Source organism: Poecilia mexicana, unplaced genomic scaffold (assembly GCF_051168715.1).
Source record: "Poecilia mexicana isolate PSO_F unplaced genomic scaffold, ASM5116871v1 scaffold_7, whole genome shotgun sequence".
Lineage (NCBI taxonomy): Eukaryota > Metazoa > Chordata > Actinopteri > Cyprinodontiformes > Poeciliidae > Poecilia > Poecilia mexicana.
In genome coordinates, this window is record NW_028263376.1 from 30,452,619 (window position 1) to 30,472,452 (window position 19,834).

The following is a 19,834-nucleotide window of genomic DNA, read 5'->3' on the forward strand; positions in this document are numbered from 1 at the left end:
GTCAGCATCCGCTTCTTTAAAGCGGTACCCACAGCCTCAGCATCATCATCTTGAGTCGGAGCCGCATCGTTATAGGAAGAGGAAGTCGGAGCCAACATGAGGAGCATCGCATCCGAACTGATTAGGAAAAAAAAAAGTGTTTAATAATATATGAATCATCATTCAGAATCATTTTCTGGAAGCTTTCTGATCTCATGAAGTCACTTTGAAAAAAATGTATAAATAAATAAAAGTGGGCTCTGGGCGGAGAGAGGCTATTGTTACTGACTGAGCTTCACTTTGAAGATGTATTACAGTGATTGATGGTGAGACAATATGATTCAGCGGAATGTGAAGCCTGAGGACACACTCTGCCCATTACAATGTTGGACAGACTGCTTTAAGACGGGTTTGGATCTGCTGCTTGGAGGGTTTATTTAATTCTCAGGCTACATCACAACTTGGAGTGTTGTGGAGGACAGCCATGATAGGAGCAATCCTTTCCAAAAGTATTTGTAGCAATTGTAGTTTTTTTTTGTCATATTTTAACAAACTTTAATAAATTTGACAATGTTACAATGTACTTTGATTCAGATCTTAGCCTGTTTCTCTCAAATTGTGATTTGTTTCACGAACGATTTTTTTGGCTAAAGTATATGTTCTGTATGTAAGCATAAATGCTCCAGGTGAATACGATGGAAAAATAAAATGACTTTCTGATATGTTGTGCCTTGAAAAAATATTCACACATCTAGAACATTTCCAAATTCTGTCATTTTGATACCAGAAATGTTTGTTTATTCATGGTTAGTTTATTTAGGACGTGGTCATGGTAAATGACTTTATTTTGAAGCAGAATAAAAGTACAAAATAACACCCGGTGACTTGATGAATTTATTGTCGGACAAACCATTGTGCCAGTCGTGACTCAGGGTCATATGAATAATGTACGACTTGCACTGCCTCAGAAAAGTATTAATACAATTCGAGATTTTGGGGTTTCATGTGACAGACCAACACAAATTTATTCCTAATTGTGAACTGGAAGAAAATATAAATTTAATTTAAAAACAAAACAAAAAAAATTTGGAAAGTGTGGTGAGCATTAGTCAGGCAATTTTACAACAAACAATATGCCAAACTTTTCCTGGTGCACTGTTTGCTGTAATCCATCATCTGGAAAATAGAGAGTATGAAACAACTGCAAACCAAGAAAGACAATGCAGGCAGAGAGGATCTTAATCAGGGGAGCTAAAAGAGGCACATGGTAACTCTGGAGGAGCTGCAGAGAGCCACAGCTCATGTAAGCAAAATCTCCTAGTGTTAGACTCCATAAATTTGTCATTTGTGGAACAAAAGAAAAGGCCTCACAGGTTTAACTGCTCGCCACAAGTCATATAAAAGCAAACGCAAACAATGAGGAAAAAAATGGAGCAAAATGTAGTGCAACCTCCTAAGTCTGACAAGCCCCCCAAAAATGTTACTCTTGTGAATTCAAATCCAAATTTCAAAGTTTTGTTTACAAAACAAAACAAAATAATAATAATAATCTGAAGGAGAAAGCATGTGTTCCTCCATTTCAAGATTGGGCTGGTCTACTAAATAAAAGCCTCAAGAATTTCTTAAGGTTTTTGGAGAAGCATGACAAATGCAAAATTGAAAGCGATATAAGCAAAACAGCAATGTACCGTAAGAAAAATTCTGATTTATAAATGCATTATTGACCTACAGTTAACACCGATAATACAACGGAAATTGAAATCTTCTAAAGTTAATATCAATTTACAGCAAGGCATTTGTCCCAATCGTAACTTTCATAATCTGACTCAAAAGGAAAACGCCTCTCAAATTTATGGCACTCAGTAACAGAAACACACAAAAGCAAAACATTTTTTGTGTAAATAGTTTAATATTAAATAAAAAATGACTCCCATATAAAAAAAGAACGCTACAGTCCACAATTTAATCGTCTTTTTTTTTTTCCTCTCTTTCTTTCTTTTTTTTTTAAACGTAGGTATTGAAAGCAAAAGGGGGTAGAATGAGAAAAATAATTACAATTCCAAGAAAATTCACAATTGTTTTCTCTGGTGTTTCTCTGACAATATAAAATCAAACACATTAACTGTACATATATACAAAATGTCCAAGTATAGAAATTGCATAATCTGCTTTTCTTTTCACTTTTCTTTTTATATATATTTTTTTAAATACAGACAGAGAGATGCCAAAAACTCCTGGGGCGGGGCAGTGAGTGGAGGAGAGCTCAGAGAGTGAAATGAAGAAACACCGGGAGGATAAACGCATCACTCCAAGTCCACAGTAACACACACACGCACACCATCACGCTCCGTCTCGTTATCCTTGCAAGCCGCTTCTCCAATTTTAAAAAGACATACAGTACTTTCCACAACCTCAAAGTTTGTGCAAATGTTTAGATCCGTAATGCGTGGATGGGAGCGGGCCTTTGAAATACTCTCCATCGCACCGTAGCTACATGTCATTTCAATAATACGTGAAATGTAACTAGAGTCGCCAAAAAAAGTCACTAAATGCACCTCAAGTATCATGAACTGTTCAAGATTTGTTGTGGATTTGCAAAAAAACCTCACAAATTCAGTCATTTCAGAAGGAAGTTACAGAAACCCGGGATTACTAACAACAAAAAAAACAAAAAAACAGAAGATTTAGAATAGTGTACAAAAGAATGTTAAATTGTGTCTCAATTAATTATGAGCAATTCTTAGAAGTAATAAACAGTTCTAGCTAGTGAAAGCTATGTTTTTTTGTTTTTTTTTGGTGGTTGATGTAAACAGCCAAAGAAACCCAAACCAAACCGTTTCCTTAGCAACGTCAAATCTGAGTTCAAGAGGAAAGGGATTCATTTCATTCTCGCCGCTTCTCAGCACTTCCTTCAAACATTTTCTCTCGAATACAACCACCCCCTTTAAAAACACAACAGCTATGAGAGACTGCTTCCTCTACACTGATACCAAAACAAATTTTTGACAAACACGATTGGGGCTCAGCAACAGCACGCGCTCAAGCACACAAAAAGACAAAACTCCACACACACACGCACACGCACACACACACACACACACGCACGCACACACACACACACACACACATTGTGGAGACACACTTTCAACACAGAACATCATTCAAGTAGACGGGCTTTATCCTGACTCATAGTAACACACTGATGAGAAGAAAACAGTACTCGTTTGTTTTTCATTGATATAACACCAACCTAGTTGAAACGGTCTCTGATCACAAAGTCCAGATGTTGTTTCATGACTTAAGAGAAAATCTAGTGAAAAAAACTATCCACAAAAATCTCCACCTCCCTCCCACACAGTTTTAAAAAATAAATTCATCTGACTATATCTTTCTCCTATGTGTTATTTTAAATAGTGGTTGCCACACTCAAGTTGACCCGACGACAGCATCCTATTAGTGCAGTTGTGTTTTTTTGTTTTGTCTCCCTCCCCCACTAAAATGCTCGAAGCAGTAGTAACGACAGCAGAGAGATGGATGGGGTGCGTCGGGAGGCGCCTGGCCGCCGTTTTACTGCTGAACGTCTTCTTCCACTAATCACTGCCTCTGAGATCTGGTACCTCGTCTCCGCCTGCCGCGTACAGACCTGTCGGGCTTCAGGAGCGCCGCCTGGAACGGGAGAGAGCCTCAAGTAAGCGCAACGTTCAGCTCTTCCCGTAATAAATTAATTCAGAGTTACAGCACATCTTTGTAGAATAAAAAAAAAAAGTACAAATATTACAGGAAACTCTGATGTTCTCATTCCAGACCTGGAAAATAATCCATGCCTGGATTATTTTCAGACCTGGTTAAGTAGATTGGACTTAGTCTGGCTAAATCCAATCTAGTTAGCCAGACTGGACCTGCATTCATCTAAACAGCAAACATTTTCCTCAACAACCAAAGTCAATGAGTCTTTTTTTCCCCCCCACAGCATTTACACTTTTTAAATCAAAGCTCAACCTAATTGTTGTGTTCATGAAACATGATTTCTGGACTGTAACTGGGGGAATATTTAAATTATTTACAGGAGTGTTTACAGAAATTAAATGCACTCCTTGTGGGAAGGAATGTCATTTCCTTTAAGGTTTTAAGGATGAGCAGATCAAACAACTTGAAGGATATTTAAAAAGAAGAATTTACATTTACTGCAGATTTCCTCAAGTTGCTGCAAAGTCAAGCAATTCAATAAAGTCGAAAACTTTATATTATGCAAACGTTCGTGGGTTCAATAGACGAGACATTTCAATGAGGGGAAGGTGGAAAAGCAACGTGGAAGATATTCTACTAAATTATATAAACACCTAATTGGTTAATTCTGCTAGAATAAAAGATATTTAAATAAGACATGTTGGAACAGTCTTAAAGGGGCAGGTGTGTCTTACTGTAGCCTTGGTTTCCTCTAGTGCTGTAGCTTCCATGTCTCTGAAATCTTCTAACACGTTCTGAAGCCTAACAAAGTAAGAAACACAACAAAATTAAAGCTGACTGAGGGGAAGACTTTTACTCCAAATGTTTAAATTAAAGCAGCAAAGAGTCCAGAGAATCTCCAAGATGAACTTACGTTTGTTTTCTTTTCCTTCCTCGTCTGGCTCCACCTGCAGCCCCTGCTTGATCCTTGAAGCAGAACTGCAGATTAAGATTACAACATTATTGTGACTTCATATCTTGGTGGCAATTCTAATTAATCACGATACCTTGTCCACATTTTTTTTAAAGTCCATATAAAAAATATTTTTAGAGGCACAGAAGTAAATAATTCAGAACCGGAACATAAATTCTGTCTTAAGGCAGAAGACGTAAACTCTTACCATTCCCTGTCCAGTGAGCAGCAACGTCTCCGTTGTCTCTTCGCTGGGCCTCTCGCTGCGTCCGTCTCTGGGACTGAGGTATCCTGCATGGGGACGTTGTCCCTGCCTGTCCACGCCCATTTCCACGAATGGACAAACTGCTGCTGCCGGACCAGTACAGTCCGTCTTGGCCTCCTCCAAGTATACGGGGTGCAAAGGTGGCTCTAGGTGGGTGTGTCCCTCTATGACTGGCTTCCTCTGTAGGGGGGACGTAGGCCCGTCCTCTGTGGGCTTGGGCGTCCCCTGGGCCGGAGAATGAGCGGCAGCTTCCAGGCTGAGTCGTGATAAGTCCGGGTTGCGGAGTGAGCAAGCTCGCCGTGGGCTCAGGGAGACGGGGGCGCTCGCCTGGGGCAGAGTGGGGATGTTGGAGGACGAGCTCTGGGGCTCCAGGGGGAAAGAAACCGGCGGTAAGGCACAGAAGGGTGAAGTAGGGTCTGACGGCCCCAGCTGAGCCCCGTCTTCCTGCTCTTTAGCACTCACTTGAAGAAAAGAGGTATAAATGGTGTCCATGAAAGAGGTGTAAGGGTCAATGACGGACCTGCCCTCCGACCCCCTCTGAGCGGGCGGGGGCGATTCTTGAGCAGGAGGAGGAGCCAGAGCCGAAACAGGACATGGAGATACTTCAGGAGCGATTTCGCTGGCCTGTAAACCTTCGTGTGCGGCTGGTCTTTGGGTTTCCTGCAAAGAGCCGGGTTTCTCCCCGTCTGAGGGAGGCGCAAGGTTCAGCTGGAAAGGAAACAAACGCATGGTTAACAGCCGAAGAAGAAGAGAGAAAGTCGATATGTAGCTTGAGAAGCGCTAAAGAGTGTCCACTCGGGAACTCAAAAATCTTTTTTTTTTTTTTTTAAATCAGTAAAGTCAACATACTGAAGGCTACCAAGCCTTCCAGAGAACAACACTCTTCAGTGTGGATGCTGCTAGTTAATTTTTGTGTTATTCAATATTAATAATAAGAAGAGCAAGACTTTCAGCAGATAACAGGAAGGCAGAACAAAGCGCTGGAAGATTGCCCTGTTTGATCTTTGTGCTTTCAAGCTGAATTTTGGCACTGATGTCAGCCTGTAGGCCAGCTACTTCACTCTCCTCAAACAGTGTACACTCAATTTTGTCCTTTTATGCATGCGTAGCAAGACGTCTGGTTTCAGTGTCGCAAACAAGAGCGATGCTGCAACACAAGCAGCGATACGCTGACGGAACAAAAACACCCAATGTCAGAAGTCTAAATAACAGCAATAACCTACCTGGATGTTGTTGAGTAAGTTGATTCCTCCATCAGGGCTCTGCAGCAAACCCAAAGCAGAAGCTTGAACTGGGGAGAGAAGAATAGAACCCGCTCCGAGGCCGACCATGTTCTGGAGCCCTGCGATGCCAGGAACATCTCCTAAAGAGACACAAAGGAACTGGGTTGCTCATATGTTGCTGAAAAAACAAAACTAGCTAAATGCTTAATGTTCTAAACTTAAACATCAAATTATTTTAGAGACAGACTCACCTAACATAGATGGGTTAAGCAAAGTGGGAAGCAATTGTTGAAGGAGAGGATTATCTTTGCCTTGGAGAGAGACTGGGATGAGGGTGTCAACAGCTGCATCAGTGGGTACCTGCAGAACAGAGCATCGTACAGAACAAGATACACTTTCAACATCTTTAGCAAAAAAAGACTACCATCGAAAGATTGAAAATCCAAAAACAAACAATTTGATTTTTATTAACACGATTCTATAATAAATTCCAACAACTTCCATCCTAATTGATTATAATTTCCATTTTGATCACTGATGATGGCTAACATTTTGGAACAGATTATAAAACGGTCCCAGGAGTTAAACCAGATCTGAAAATGCAATGTTTAAATACTTTTATTTTTTTTACTATTTAGACAAAAAGGTGGTGCCTGAAGATACCATATTTCATACAATACTTGATTTCTGTTATAACGGCATTGTTAGTATAAACATCCCACACACGCTTTATGTTGAAAATTAATCTAAAATGTTTTCATTTACATCTTTTGGAATCAGGAAATCATAACAAAACTCATCTTTTTTTTTAAAAACTAAAATCTTAAGAAAAAAAAAAAACAACGAACACTAAGATCTACGATTTTGAACAAACAGTGACAACAGAGCAGTAAAGTAAATAAAATCCCAGGATTTTGAAGGTTAAATAGAGTAGGGCTGAAACAATTAGTCGAATTAATCATGATAATTATCAACAAATTTTGTAATCAATTAATTGCTAGCTGGAGTATACAGACTCTAAAACAGGCCAAACGCTAAAAAAATAACATATTCAGAGCGGTAATTAAGCCAAAATATTCATGTGTATATAGTTAGGCTTACTTTTAGTTTCACCCGGTTCAGATTCAGTTATGGCATTTTAGACGATATTTGTTTTTGTATTTAAAAAAGTTTTCTAATATAAAAAAAGGCTTAAGTGGTTAAATGAGAGATCTTCAGAACGAGACATTTTTTGATCTGATTAATCAGAATAATCAATAGATTAATCAGTAACTGAATGTGTGTGTATATATATAAATATATCACCATATTTGCACATATTTCCTACATTGTTTGTAGTGTTGGAGCAGACTTTAATCTCACTGTACGATGTCAGACAATAAATTCAACTTCTAAAATAAAGGTTAGTTGCAGCCCTAATTGAGAATGAGCTGAGTAGAAACAGGTAGCAGGAGGTCGGAGCCTACCTGAGGCTGGGCATGTTGGGTTTGCTGTGCAGGAGCTAACTGGGTGTTGGGAGGAGAGTGGAGCTCAGCAGAGCTCAGGGCAGCTGTGAGCAGAGCGGGGCTGAGGGGCAGGAAGGCTGCAGGGGGAGGAGGAAGAGCGGCAGGAAGGAGCAGAGACTGCAGAGCTTGGATAGGGTTCTCCGCTCCAGCGGTAAGAGGAAGAAGGCCGTGGGTTATGTCTAAGAGGCCAGAGGTCGGATCGAGGAGGCCAGAGGTCTTATCGAGGCTGAGCCCCTCCAGAGTGGCGGGGATATGTTGGGAGTGCTGAATCGGAACCTCCAAGCTGATCTGGTTCAGGTGACCCAGCACCGACAGAGGCAACAAGGAGGCGGGCTGCTGCCCGACCAGAACAGAGGCCATGAGCAGGGCTTGAAGACTTGATCTCTCCGTTAGGTCCGGTTCCTGACCTGCAGACGGCGCCGAGGCAGCGAGCGGGTTCAGCAGGCCCAGAAGGTTCAGCGGCAGCTCCCCTTGCCCGCTACTCAACAGGGGCAGCAAAGGAAACAGAGGGTTGTTGTTAACATGCTGCTGCTTCTGCTGCTGCTCTTGGTTTTGTTGCTGCGTTTCCTGCACCAGTAAATGCGGCTGCTCTGGTTGGTGCGGCTCTGCGAGGTTCGGCGGTGGCTGCGGCGTAACGGAGGCGGGAGGTAACTGCGCATGTTGCCCTCCCAACCAGAGCCCCCCTAAGGGCAACGATGCCAGGACTGTGGAATCCAAGAGCGACGGTAAACCTCCTGTGGATGACAGCAGCTGAAGCAGCTGCTCCTGGTTCATGAAGGGAAACGCTTCCGCCAGCGCTAACGGAGCCGCGGTCTCTCCCACGCTGGACGAGCTGGCGGGACTGTGACTCCCCTCGTGGGGCGCAGAGACACTGAAGGTGGGGCTGGTGGAGGCTGGGGGCGTCTTTGGATCTAAATGTTCAGGTTCCACTTGTACTATGGAGAACAAAAAAAAACATAAGTATTAATTTTTATTCAGATTGAGTTAAAAAAACAAAAACAAAACAAGGAGAAGAATTTAAAGACATCTTACACTGCAAAAACAACATTTTCACCAAGTAAGAAACTAGACCAAGTAGTTTTTGGTTTAGTTTCCAGTGCAAATATCTTAGTAAGACAAAATTAACTTACAAATAACTTTTTAGCAAAAAATTATGAGCTTGTTTTAAGTTAGTTTTTTCTTAATATTGATGAAAAAAAGCTCTTGTTCCACTGGCAGATTATTTCACTTATCACAAGATATTTTCCCATGTTTTCAGAGAAATAGTTTGCCAGTGGAATTAGAACTTTTTCACTAAAATTAAGGAACTATTGGCTTAAAACAAGCTCCCATATGTTGCTGAGAAGTTACTTGTAAGTTAGTTTTATCTTATTTCAAGCGTACCAAGACATTTGCATTAGAAACTGGAGCAAATATACTTGGTAAGATTTTGTGTTTTTGCAGTGTACAGAGAATGAAGCATTTTAAACATCATGACAGCAATAGTATTGACAAAAATGCCACTGAAAATAGTATTCAACTTTAAGCGAACCGATACCGTTGCTAAATAATATAAGGACTGGCTGATATTACGACAAAGGTTCAATATATTGTGCAGGTCTAGAGAGCAATGATCCAAGGCTCAGATGAGGCAAATCTATTGACAATATAACTATTAGTTGTGCATTTTAATCTTGGCTTTCTGGATAAAAGGAATGTACAGTGTCAGATGAGGCAAAGATGAAACTTTCTGATCTGCCGCACATGTAAAATGCTACGTGTGTTGGGAGAACACCACTATCTGTACAGTAAAACATGACTGTGGTAGCATAATGCTGAGGGGAAACTTTTCTTCATCAGAAACATTTAAGCTGGTTTAAGTTGATGTAGGAATAGATGGACACGTCGCAAAACCTGTTAGAGGTTGCAAAATATTTGCGATTAGGGAGGAGATTCTTCTCCCAGCAGGACACTCCTAGACAAACAACTACAGGTATAATCAAAGGTTTAGATCAAAGCACAATAAAGTTTTAGAGTGGCCCAGTCAAAGTCCAGACAATATATTACAACATTTATCATTTTGTGTCCACTTTACACTTGTGTGCAACGTCGATGCTCCGTCCCACAAAATCCTCCAAAATACACAAAATGGAAGATTTCAAGGAACATTAACACTTTAACAATGCGTACTATAAGAAAAACACACAGATTGAATATGTAACGGTACCTGCTGCATGGTTTTCTGTGGAAGACGCGTCGGCATCGGCGGCGTGGTTGGAGGAATCCCCCTCTGCCTGAGTCGCAGTGGAGGGCGCGGAGAAAAGAGCCAAGACGTGATTACTGAGGTCCAGAGGCTTCGGAGAAGAGGGTACTCCTGCAGAAGCATTGCCTTCTGCCTGACTCAGGTTCATCGATGTTGGTGGGCTGCCGCTCCCGGTCTCCACGGCGACGGCTCTCCGAGGAGAGGCCGCGTACGGAGACGCCTGGGAAAGCGAGTCTGACGTGGGAATGTGGTTGTCAGATGGCTGATCCGTGTCAGAGTTGCTCTGGAAAACTTCATTTGACTTGCAGGGAGAGCCTCTTTGGAGAGGAGTTGATACAGCCGACTGTGGAGGAGAGTGGGACTGTAATGTGACGGAAGAGGAGGGGGAAGGGGAAGAAAGTGGCTGCTGCACTAGGGGTAGGGGATTAGTGTTATCTGTTTGGCATACCGGTCGCCTATGTTGGGTTCTGGCATTAGCAGAAGGAGAAGGCGGGGACTGCCTCAAGGTCGGTTCGTTAGTGTGCCCACCACCTTCGGCGGCTCTAGACGGAGCTGAGGCTGAGTGTGATGCAGAGGCCTGCGCGTTCTGAACGCTGAGCAGGTGTAACAAAGCGGACAGCGGTTGGGTTGGGGGGTCTATGCTAAGAGGCATGGGTGTGGGGGCTGTAGTGAAACTCCGAGTCTCGTTCGGCCGAGGAGACCTGGACAGATGTCCCGGAGGAGCGGAGAGTCTGGGGAGGCTGGGATGATGGTTTTCCAACGTGACTGTACTCTGATTTTGCACAACTGAGGTAGAGTAGGAGTGTGAGGAAGAGACGGAGGATGAGGAGGAGGAGGGGAAGGATGTGGAAGAAGAGGAAAGGTTGATAATCGTAGCAGATGCGGCCTCGTCGGGTGTCGCCTTTCGGACTCCGTTGGCGAGTGGCGGCGTGTCTCTCAGCGTGCCGACGACTGTAGGGGATCGCCGCCGCCTCTTCCTGTGCGACGCGCCGCGTTCCGCTGTCGGGGGCGGGTGGGGCGAGGAGGACACGAGGGACTGGGCCAGAGTTTGGGACGGGGGAAAGAGAACAGCAGAAGCCGCTGGGAGGGAAGGATGAGGAAGCCTAGCAGAAGCGATGGAAGAGGAAGCGATGCTGTTATGTAAAGTGCTGTTTGTTACCTTTTGTTGCTGCTGGGCCTCTTTCAACACATCCAGAGAGGAGTGCAAGTTCCCTGCGCTGCTGGACACGTTTGAGCCCTGGGTGATCTGGTTGGCCAGCTGAGCCTTAGCCGCTGCGGAGAGCAGGGTACTGGCGGGGAACGAAACTGGGTGTGGCAGCTTGCCCTGATGGCTATAGTGGTGATTCAGCAGCGGCCCCAGAGACAAGTTAGAGGGCGCCGGCTGACTCAAACCGAAACCTTTTGGTCCCGCGCTGTCGGCCGCAGTCGCGGTGCCCTTGGTGGGCTTTGAGGAGACGGCATGAGGGTGACTGCTGCTTTGGTTGGTGGGTAAAGAAGGGTTAGCGGGGTTCAGGACGTGGTGGTTGTTAGTGCTGCTGTTGCCTGAGTTCTTAAACTGCTCCAAGATGTCTTCCAGCTTGTACTTGGGGAAGTGGGGGCTGGGAAGAGGGGACCCGCCGGGGACTGGGGAGTGCGGAGAGGAAGAGGCAGACTTCCTCCTGTGGGGTAAGTTATTTCCCATCAGTCCTCCTCCTCCTTCTGCCTGCGTGGAGCCTCCTCCATGCTCGGACGCAGAGGAAGGAGAGGCCGACGGGTGGCGGGATCGCTGATGAGAAGGCAAACCCATGGGGTGCACTGAGGGAGAGAAGGAGTTAGATGGAGAAAGGGGAGTTAAAGGGTAATGAGTCTGTCCTCCTCTCACTCCTCCAAGAGTCATAGGGGAAGAGGGAGGAGGCGATGACAGGGGACCTAACCAAGGAGAGCTGGGGGTCTCAGGGGTTTTGGGTGTTATTTGACCTTGATTGGTGTTTTGAGGCGTGGGCGTGTGGGGTGACCTCTGGGCAGGGCTGTGAGGTGGAAATGAAGAGCTAGTGGAAGCAGTGGAGGCTGCTGGGAGAGGAGGATGATGATGATGTCTTCTAAAACCATCTAGGGGGTGATGACAGTTTGTGCCTGTATTCAGTACAGGGGAGGAACCATTGTAAGGGTAGATGAAGTGATGGGAGGATTTTGGGCTGGGGGAAAGGTTCGGGTGAAGGTTGTTGTGCCCCCGAGTTGGTACTGGATTGTGTTTTGAATAAAAAAGTCCACGCTCGTCCTCTTTGCGCTCTGAATGTTCCTTTTTTGGATCCCCGCTGTCCCCTCGAGTTACATCTGACACAAAAACAAAACAAAACACGCAGTTTAAGTTTTAAAGTCAAACGTGAACAAGACTTCAGTGTTCTCAGTGTGAAAGAGTCTGATCACTAGGAAAGCTGCCTAGCTTGACCCTTGATACGGTCTCATTTCTAAAAGGAAAAGATCATTCAGACAGCGAAGGACCATCGGTCTCTCGTTTCTAAACAGATCAATTCCAAGACAAGAATCTGTTAATTGGTGTCCATAAGCGGTATGTATAATCAAAAGCGCCACATCACTGGAAGAGTCATTCCCTGAATTCATGTTTCAGATATAATGAAATATGGGGGAAGTTTTTATATTTGTACTCCTATAACTTTCCTACAATCCTTCAAAGTTTTTGTTAGCTTTTTAGTTCTATATTGGAAGGAAAACAATTTGTAGTTTGTTTTTTAAAACAGAAAAAAAAATCTGTCCCTGTGTGTTAAACCTTAGTAGGTTTATCTGTTTCCTTAAAACAGCAGCTTGTCTCAGGTGTGACGCTGTAGGGCTTTAAAGTTTACCTGGATGATGAAAGTTGGTGAATGGAAGCTGTGAGGCCTGCATACTCCGACAAAGAGCAGCCATCGCCACCACTTTCCTGCGGTGATTGCACAATTTGGTCATGTCCTGCTCTGCTTTACATGACGGCTGACTGTTCTGTTCCACTTTCACACCCACACTGAAGTTGAAAACCTGCATGACACAAGTTAAAAGGAGGATGAAATGATTAATAAGTTAAAGACAAACATTATGCATGGAATCTAACCATAGCCGAGGGCAGTGTAGCAGGTATTTTTCATTCCTGCTCTGGAAAATTATCTTTTTTTGCACTGGTCAGACGAATTAGAAGATTACTTGTGGTTCTTTTGCTTTATATGTAGATATAAATGTGTTGGCATTTTAAATACACCCTCAGAATTGAACGCAGAGAATCAAAAATCATTTTGCAACATTCAAAAGGCCAAAAGAACCAGAAAGATGGCCAAATTTTCTTGCATCGGATGCATTAAACAGACTCTAAAATAATAGTTCTACCTTATGAATGATGAGTGGGCACTCCAGGCCACATTTGCAGGTACCATCAGTCAGCAGGTAAGCTTTGACCTCATCCAGTGTGGACAGGGTGGTGCCACTGGGACTACAGCGAGGAAGGCAAAGAATGTTAGTAATCAAAGAGATTTCTTTTAGCCCCATTTCAAGTTTGGACTCAACACGATTCCAAAATCAGTGTAAATGAGGTTAAGTTTACTTTCTTGTAAATGCTGCAAAGCGGAAAACGAGGAGGAAATCAGCTTCAAAACAGGCAACATCAAGGAATTTGTTGACTCTTACTGCGTATCCACCACATTTTCCAAAAAAAACTCTGGTCATATTTATTTTAGTGTTAAAATGTATGAAGGAAAAGAAATGTCTTTTGGTAAGTTTAACTAACGATAATTACCTGAAAACAGGAATACGTTTTGCAAGTCAAATTACAAGAGTCACTACAAAAGTGAGGTAAGCTAGCATTAGCCTGCTACGCTAATTTCCTCCTATAAAAATGTCCTCAGAAGAGGACAGAAGAGTTTGTAGATTTTTATTTGAAGTGTTTTAGAGCATTACAGCAGCTTTGTGAAACCTGGAGCAGACCAACCACTGTCATAAAACACACAGCAGTGACGTCTGAGCGTCATCTGTGAGTCAGTATGGGACACGGTGATGATAATGTGGAACCTATAATGCCAATAAAATTGAGTGGGAATATTCGGTTTGATCATTAACTTAATGAATGAGAAACAGAAACAGACTTAGGCCTGTTCAAGGATTCAGAAGCACAATCAAAACCGTTATTAATTTAGGAATGTGGGTTAAAAGAAACTGGAGAAAGTAACAGGAACATTGATACATGATTTCTTTTGTAAAGCTTCAACCATTCAAATTCCACCCAGCTTACAAGAACAAACAAAAGATCATTTTTCAGAATAAATTACATGCAGGCTAACTGCTAAAAGTTCATACAGTACAGATTTCCAGAGTCTATTAGCAGCATCGCAAAAATGTTGCAGTCCATCAATAAATAAGCATACTCTCCTGTTCTACATGTATTCAAATGACCCAACGCACCTGACATAGGTCACCTGCCCTCTCTCCACTCTCCGGAGCCAGCCAATGGGGACATGTATCGCAGCAGCATGGACCGCATCCTTGTCTCTGCTGACGGTCTCACTGCCTCCCATCATTTTGTCGCTGCGTCCTGCCAGCACCTTGTAAAAGCAGCAAAGAGTCACCGCACGCCGTTAGACGAACGGCTGTTTAAACGCATGGAATTTTAAATGTCTACAAATCAAATTAAACTAAAAACGTCGTTAGGAATTTGTAAATTTAAAGTCACCTGAGTTTAAAACATTTTTGACAGATTTGTTCTCTTATTCTTGTATTTCACTTTTACTTCAGAACATTTTAGGCCAGCTCTGAAGTAACTGGCCTTCAGAACCAGTTAAGCAAGAGTGAATTGTTTAATTTAACAATTCGGTTTAAAGAGTCAGTTCAAACTCTTTTTGATGTTTTACAGCCATTAGAAAGAATGCCACGGCTTAACCATGTTAAATATTGTATAAGTATGGTGTTATGTCATACGTACCGGTAAATACATGTCAGCAACATTCTCAAAATAAACACAGTATGTACAAACTAGAGGTACAGGTTTTTTCACTATTCTCATCTCACACACAACTTTTAAGAGCACAAAATCAAGCTGTCTACTGCGGGATTTCTTGTGTCGACCAAACGTCTATTCATAGCAGCCAGCTCTAAGTGTTGTGCTTCCTGAAATAACAAAAGTCATTTTCTGCTTTCTACAACTCTGAAATTTTGTTTTGTGGCTACAATTAGTAATACCTACAAACAGGAAGTCACACAGAACCATCTTGGTGCATCTCTGGAACTAATTTTTCATGGCTCATAAGAGTCAAATGAAAATCAGAACTAAATTAAATGGAAAGGTTGTAATACAAAGTTTCAAGAATCTACAATGAAGTTATAATGTGAAAATATTAAACTAGCTCCTTGACACAAAAACCCTGGATAAACTGAATTGTAAGCAGGCATAGGTTAAGGTAAACTAAGGTTATAAACTGTTATGATTTCAACACCACTGAAATGTAAAAATGAAGAGATTTTGTCCATCTGTGAGGAGCATGGATCAAACCCAGCGAAGCCCCTCCCCAGCTGTTGCTGTGCACTGCTGGCTGAAAGACGACTTGGCAGACTTCAGGTACGGAAAAGAGAAGGATAACACTTTTAAAAATACAGCTAGTATTCTACAAGCTGCAAGTTTGTTATGCATTCAACTGCAGGCTGGCTCAGCCAAGTGGCCTAATTAACCAGCAAATTAGTGTAATGTTCAATCCAATAAGCACATTTACAAGAAAACTTTTACATACTGCATATTTCTTCTGTAGAAATAGTGACATTTTAGTGACATTTTAGAATCAGTGTGTTGTTTTTTTAAGGAAAGCAGTTAGAATATGTTCTACATTATTTTGATTAAGTGTAACCGTGTTATTTTTGCACAAGGCTAAAGTATCTCGAGAATCTCGTCCCTGACCATGCCCAGTCAGGAGGACTGTAAATACAAACAGCACAAAAGTATGCACACTTCTGTAGTTTTATATCAGTTTCCACACACACACACACAAAAAAAAGCTTCCAACATTTAATTATTTGCTTATTGTTTTCCAAGAAGTAAAGTGTTTCTTAAAAACAGTCTAGACCGAGTAGAATCCAGTGTGTTTCCTATTTAGTGGGTGTGGCCACACCAAAAGAAAAATATTGATTTCACACAAATGACAGTAAACTATCTATTAAAAACTGCGAGACAAATAAATAACTGAATAATAATAATAAGATGCTCAATACCTTGTCATCTTCGGGAAGCCAGGATCTATTTTGGCTAAGGTATCCGTTGTCCAATGTACATGCTGGTGGGTGAGAAGCACTCACTCTGCCCGTAAAACCTGACTTGTCCAAAACAACTGTAATTTCCACCACTGTGAGGCAGATCCTTAACTTTTGGGACGTTTCCAACAAATCAATCTGTTCAACTCACATGAGAGTTTTTGGGTCTTAGAGGAAGAAGAAGAGCCTGCAAAGAAAGGTGGAGGTGGATTATGTAATCTGGCAGGGGGAGGGGGCAAAGTAAATGGTGCAGTAAATATTTCCTCGTCCAGCCATGGCTGAAAAATTATTACATCTAATTTACTGAACTTGTACAAGTTTAGGGCGAGCTGTGGCTATTTTGAAGTATGAGGGCGTGTTTTGCTAGGCCCTTAGTTTATTGAACGGTTGCCTACAGTGTGAACATTTGCCTTACCAACAACAAACTTAAACGATAAGACAAAACCTGGCACAAAGACTAAACTTTACCTAAATTCGCAGTATTTCTATATATAAATTTGTAATATTGCAGTAAATGCACAGCAGCTAGCGTGTAAGCTAACGGCTAAGCTAACAGGCTAAATCCACTTCTGTTGTCGTGACAGCTGTCAGGAGCACAAAACACTCCCGATGCGTAACTCCAGCGTCTTAGCTACGGATACGTGAACTGACCCGCTTACAAAACTGCCTCACAATAAAAATAAGAATAATTTGGACATTATATTACACTTACTTACAGGCATATGTCCGCTAACGTCAATATTTGCTGAACAACATTTCTTTGCTTCAAGCTGTGTGTTGGCCAAGTTTTGAAGTCTTCGCTCTTTTTGGGCTCAAATTAAGACTTAGCCAGTTAGCCACAGAACTGGAGAGAGTATGTTTCGAAAACGATTAATACTTTATTAAATAATTGTAAATTTAGATGATTACATAACCCAAACCACGTATTGGCGCGGTGAATCAGCTCTCAGGGTTTAGTCAGCCAGTCCGGCTTAAAAAAAACAAAGGGCAATAACGGTTCATTTTACTGCGCCTAACGCTCCCTGCTAAGGCTAGCTGGAGGAGCTAACAGAGTGAAATTTACTTGTTTCTGGAGTGTCCCAGCAAGACAGAGGGATGTCCCGCTCCCGCTCCACAGCTATAAGATCCTTACTTTGGTCTCTCCTTCTGCTAATTCTCGGTGCATTCAAACCTATTTCGACAAAACATAACGACCAATGTAATCCCCAATTCACAGTTACCCACTGTGTTTTTTTTTTCTTACAAATTCCGAGCAAAAATAATGGAGTTTTCTTTTGAGCATGCGCATTTAGTGCTTCAGGAATATTGTACCCAACATGCAACGGGACCTTTGTAGTGTTGCGAACAGTGATGTGAATTGTGGCTCTATTCTGAGATCCGAATCATTTGGCTCAGTTCATCAAAGTGAACAGGCTCTTTTGGCTCCTAAATAGCCCTTCGCTCAATGTATCGCTTTTGATTTTCCACAGAACTTTCATTAATAATAATAATAATAATAATAATAATAATAATAATAATAATAATAATAATAATAAGAAGAAGAAGAAGAATAAGAAGAAGAAGAAGAAGAAGAAGAAGAAGAAGAAGAAGAAGAAGAAGAAGAAGAAGAAGAAGAAGAAGAAGAAGAAGCTATCCTTATTTTAAAAAAGTACAGTCGGCATCAAAGAAGAAAAAATAGAAATTAAGTGGACGCATTATAGAAGTATCAAGAATTCACAAAATATACATAGACATTTAGATATTGACACATATCAGACCAGAACCTTTTAACATAAGCATTAAGCTATGCCAAAATCAATTATACGTACCCTCTTAAAAGTGTTTAAACAGTGGGTTAAAACTAGTAAACTGGCCGAGTTAAAATGTTATCTCATCAGGAATTGAATATCTAACAAGGTCAGTTTTTCTGCATTACACAGAAGTGTAAAGATGGATGAAAAACACTATTTATTTTGTTAGTTCAAATTTATTTGATCAGGTCCAAGACATGTGTAACCCGGGGTAGGAAAAAAACTGCCCTTAGTCCCGCCTTGCTGCCCCATTGGTTAGAGTGACAGTCAGTCACACAGTGCATTCAACCAATTGACACACCTGAGGTAATTATTTAGGCTTGCTCCAGCTTTCCCCAGTCAGGTGTGAGGGGGAGAGCTGGAGACAAAGGAGCTGCAGGTTGGTGTTTCCAATCAGTTCATCCCGTTGTTTGTTATGCACTTTTTAACCTTTTAATATAAAAATCATGTAGATCTGAGAATCCAGTGAGTTTGGAGACATGAAGCTGTCATGCACTCAACTATTAATGGAATTGGTGAGTAGTGAACACAATGTTGTTTTGTTTGTTTTAGCATGTTGGTGGTAGCCAATGCAAATTGTGATCATTAACTGTTGTATGATCTAACTTAAGTTCTACATGTTTAAGATAATGAGATGAATGTTTATCTTTATTTGGTCTGAAAGATTAGATTTATTGCATTTATTTCTGTATGCAACTGAAAAAAGTCTAGTTAACTAGCAGGCTGGAAATTTACTGGTCCTGTTTATTTTAATACAGGCCAGGTGACTCCTTTTTAGGGTTCAAGGATGGCGAGCTTCTGAAAACTGGCTGGGGCCAGGAGAACCTAAGAATCACTCCATACTGGTCTGGTAGGCGGTTGACGGTCTGTATCATTTCCCCCTCCATCTCACCATTCAGGCACACAATCCATCCATTACTCATCTCTTCACCCGAAACAACTTGCGCTGGGACATTATCATCTTAAATATCTGGATAATCCAACCATGGACTTTTGAATGTGTGTCAGTCAGACGTTGTGCTGACCAGCGGGGAAGTTTAAGACCAGTTGTGCACAAATGTATGAAGAATCTGCCGCAGTACTGTGTATATTTATTTTGGGTTTTATGTTTGTCTTGTATTGTTCACTTTAATTTTCTCTTCAAAATACATGGTATTGAAAGCAGTTCTTTTGCATTGTTTTATTGATTACTGACAACGGCTCCAGTAGACGAATTTAGTCTTCTGATTTATTCCATCTAGTCCTTCTGTGCTTCAATAGTGCTACACATGGAATATTGCTACATATAAAAGAAACCGAAACCGTTCTGTCTTTGAGGCCAAGTCTCAGGCAGGCTTTTAGAAATAGGTTTTGGATTTCATTGCTGTCAATTGGCACAATAAAATTACTAACTTTGTGGGAATTGCTAAACTCACTGAGACAGGTTTGGTAAAATTCAAGAACAGAAAATGGTCTTTAAATCACTGTGGGACTCCCAACCTATTTGCATTGACTAATGGTTTAATTGTTGAAATGCTGAAATCAAAGAAAATCTCAACCAATAAAGATTTATTTTTGCATTTAGAATTGGGTGAGCACCACAAACGACTGGTTAAAAACATAATTAGACAAATAAGTGTGTGAAATAATAAAAAAATGAAATTAATAAATATGAAATCCAGAGATGGAGATAATTAGAAAAGATTGCGTATTTTGTTTGGTGAGCCGATAGAGCAGTTTCACAAAAAAATTACTTCTATTTTAACTTGTGACTGAACATTCAAATCTGTGTGACTTGTAAACATAATTGTGTATAAATACCTGAACTTGCCTCTGTGTGTATTTCTGTGGCCTGTGAACGAATGGTACAAGATAAAAGACCTGTGTGTGTGTGTGCGTGCATATAATGTTGCCACTCAGAGAATGTATCTGATTTCCATCGTCACTGGTGCTCAGA

At 41.6% G+C, this 19,834-nt stretch overlaps 1 protein-coding gene across 1 annotated transcript; it reads right to left on the reverse strand.

Moving 5' to 3' along the window:
• Positions 1-1,967: 1,967 nt before the first annotated feature.
• mbd6 (methyl-CpG binding domain protein 6) lies at positions 1,968-18,160 on the reverse strand. Its single transcript, XM_014983274.2, has 13 exons — positions 17,172-18,160; positions 16,070-16,295; positions 14,276-14,415; positions 13,208-13,310; positions 12,694-12,865; positions 9,818-12,166; positions 7,573-8,546; positions 6,358-6,466; positions 6,107-6,246; positions 4,827-5,591; positions 4,580-4,632; positions 4,401-4,467; positions 1,968-3,645 (listed from the first exon to the last, which is right to left on the reverse strand). The coding sequence occupies exons 3-13, from the start codon at positions 14,389-14,391 to the stop codon at positions 3,574-3,576; spliced, it is 4,920 nt and encodes a 1,639-aa protein (XP_014838760.2). The 5' UTR covers positions 14,392-14,415; positions 16,070-16,295; positions 17,172-18,160; the 3' UTR covers positions 1,968-3,573.
• Positions 18,161-19,834: the final 1,674 nt, after the last annotated feature.

Bases quoted from the DNA above. Each gene is read 5' to 3' on its own strand.
- mbd6 (XM_014983274.2), bottom strand. From the start codon at position 14,391: ATGATGGGAGGCAGTGAGACCGTCAGCAGAGACAAGGATGCGGTCCAT. The intron at 6,467-7,572 runs GTAGGCTCCGAC...TCTGTTCTGCAG, and splicing joins CCCAACATGCCCAGCCTCAG to GTACCCACTGATGCAGCTGT. The intron at 6,247-6,357 runs GTGAGTCTGTCT...GTGTCTCTTTAG, and splicing joins GCTTAACCCATCTATGTTAG to GAGATGTTCCTGGCATCGCA.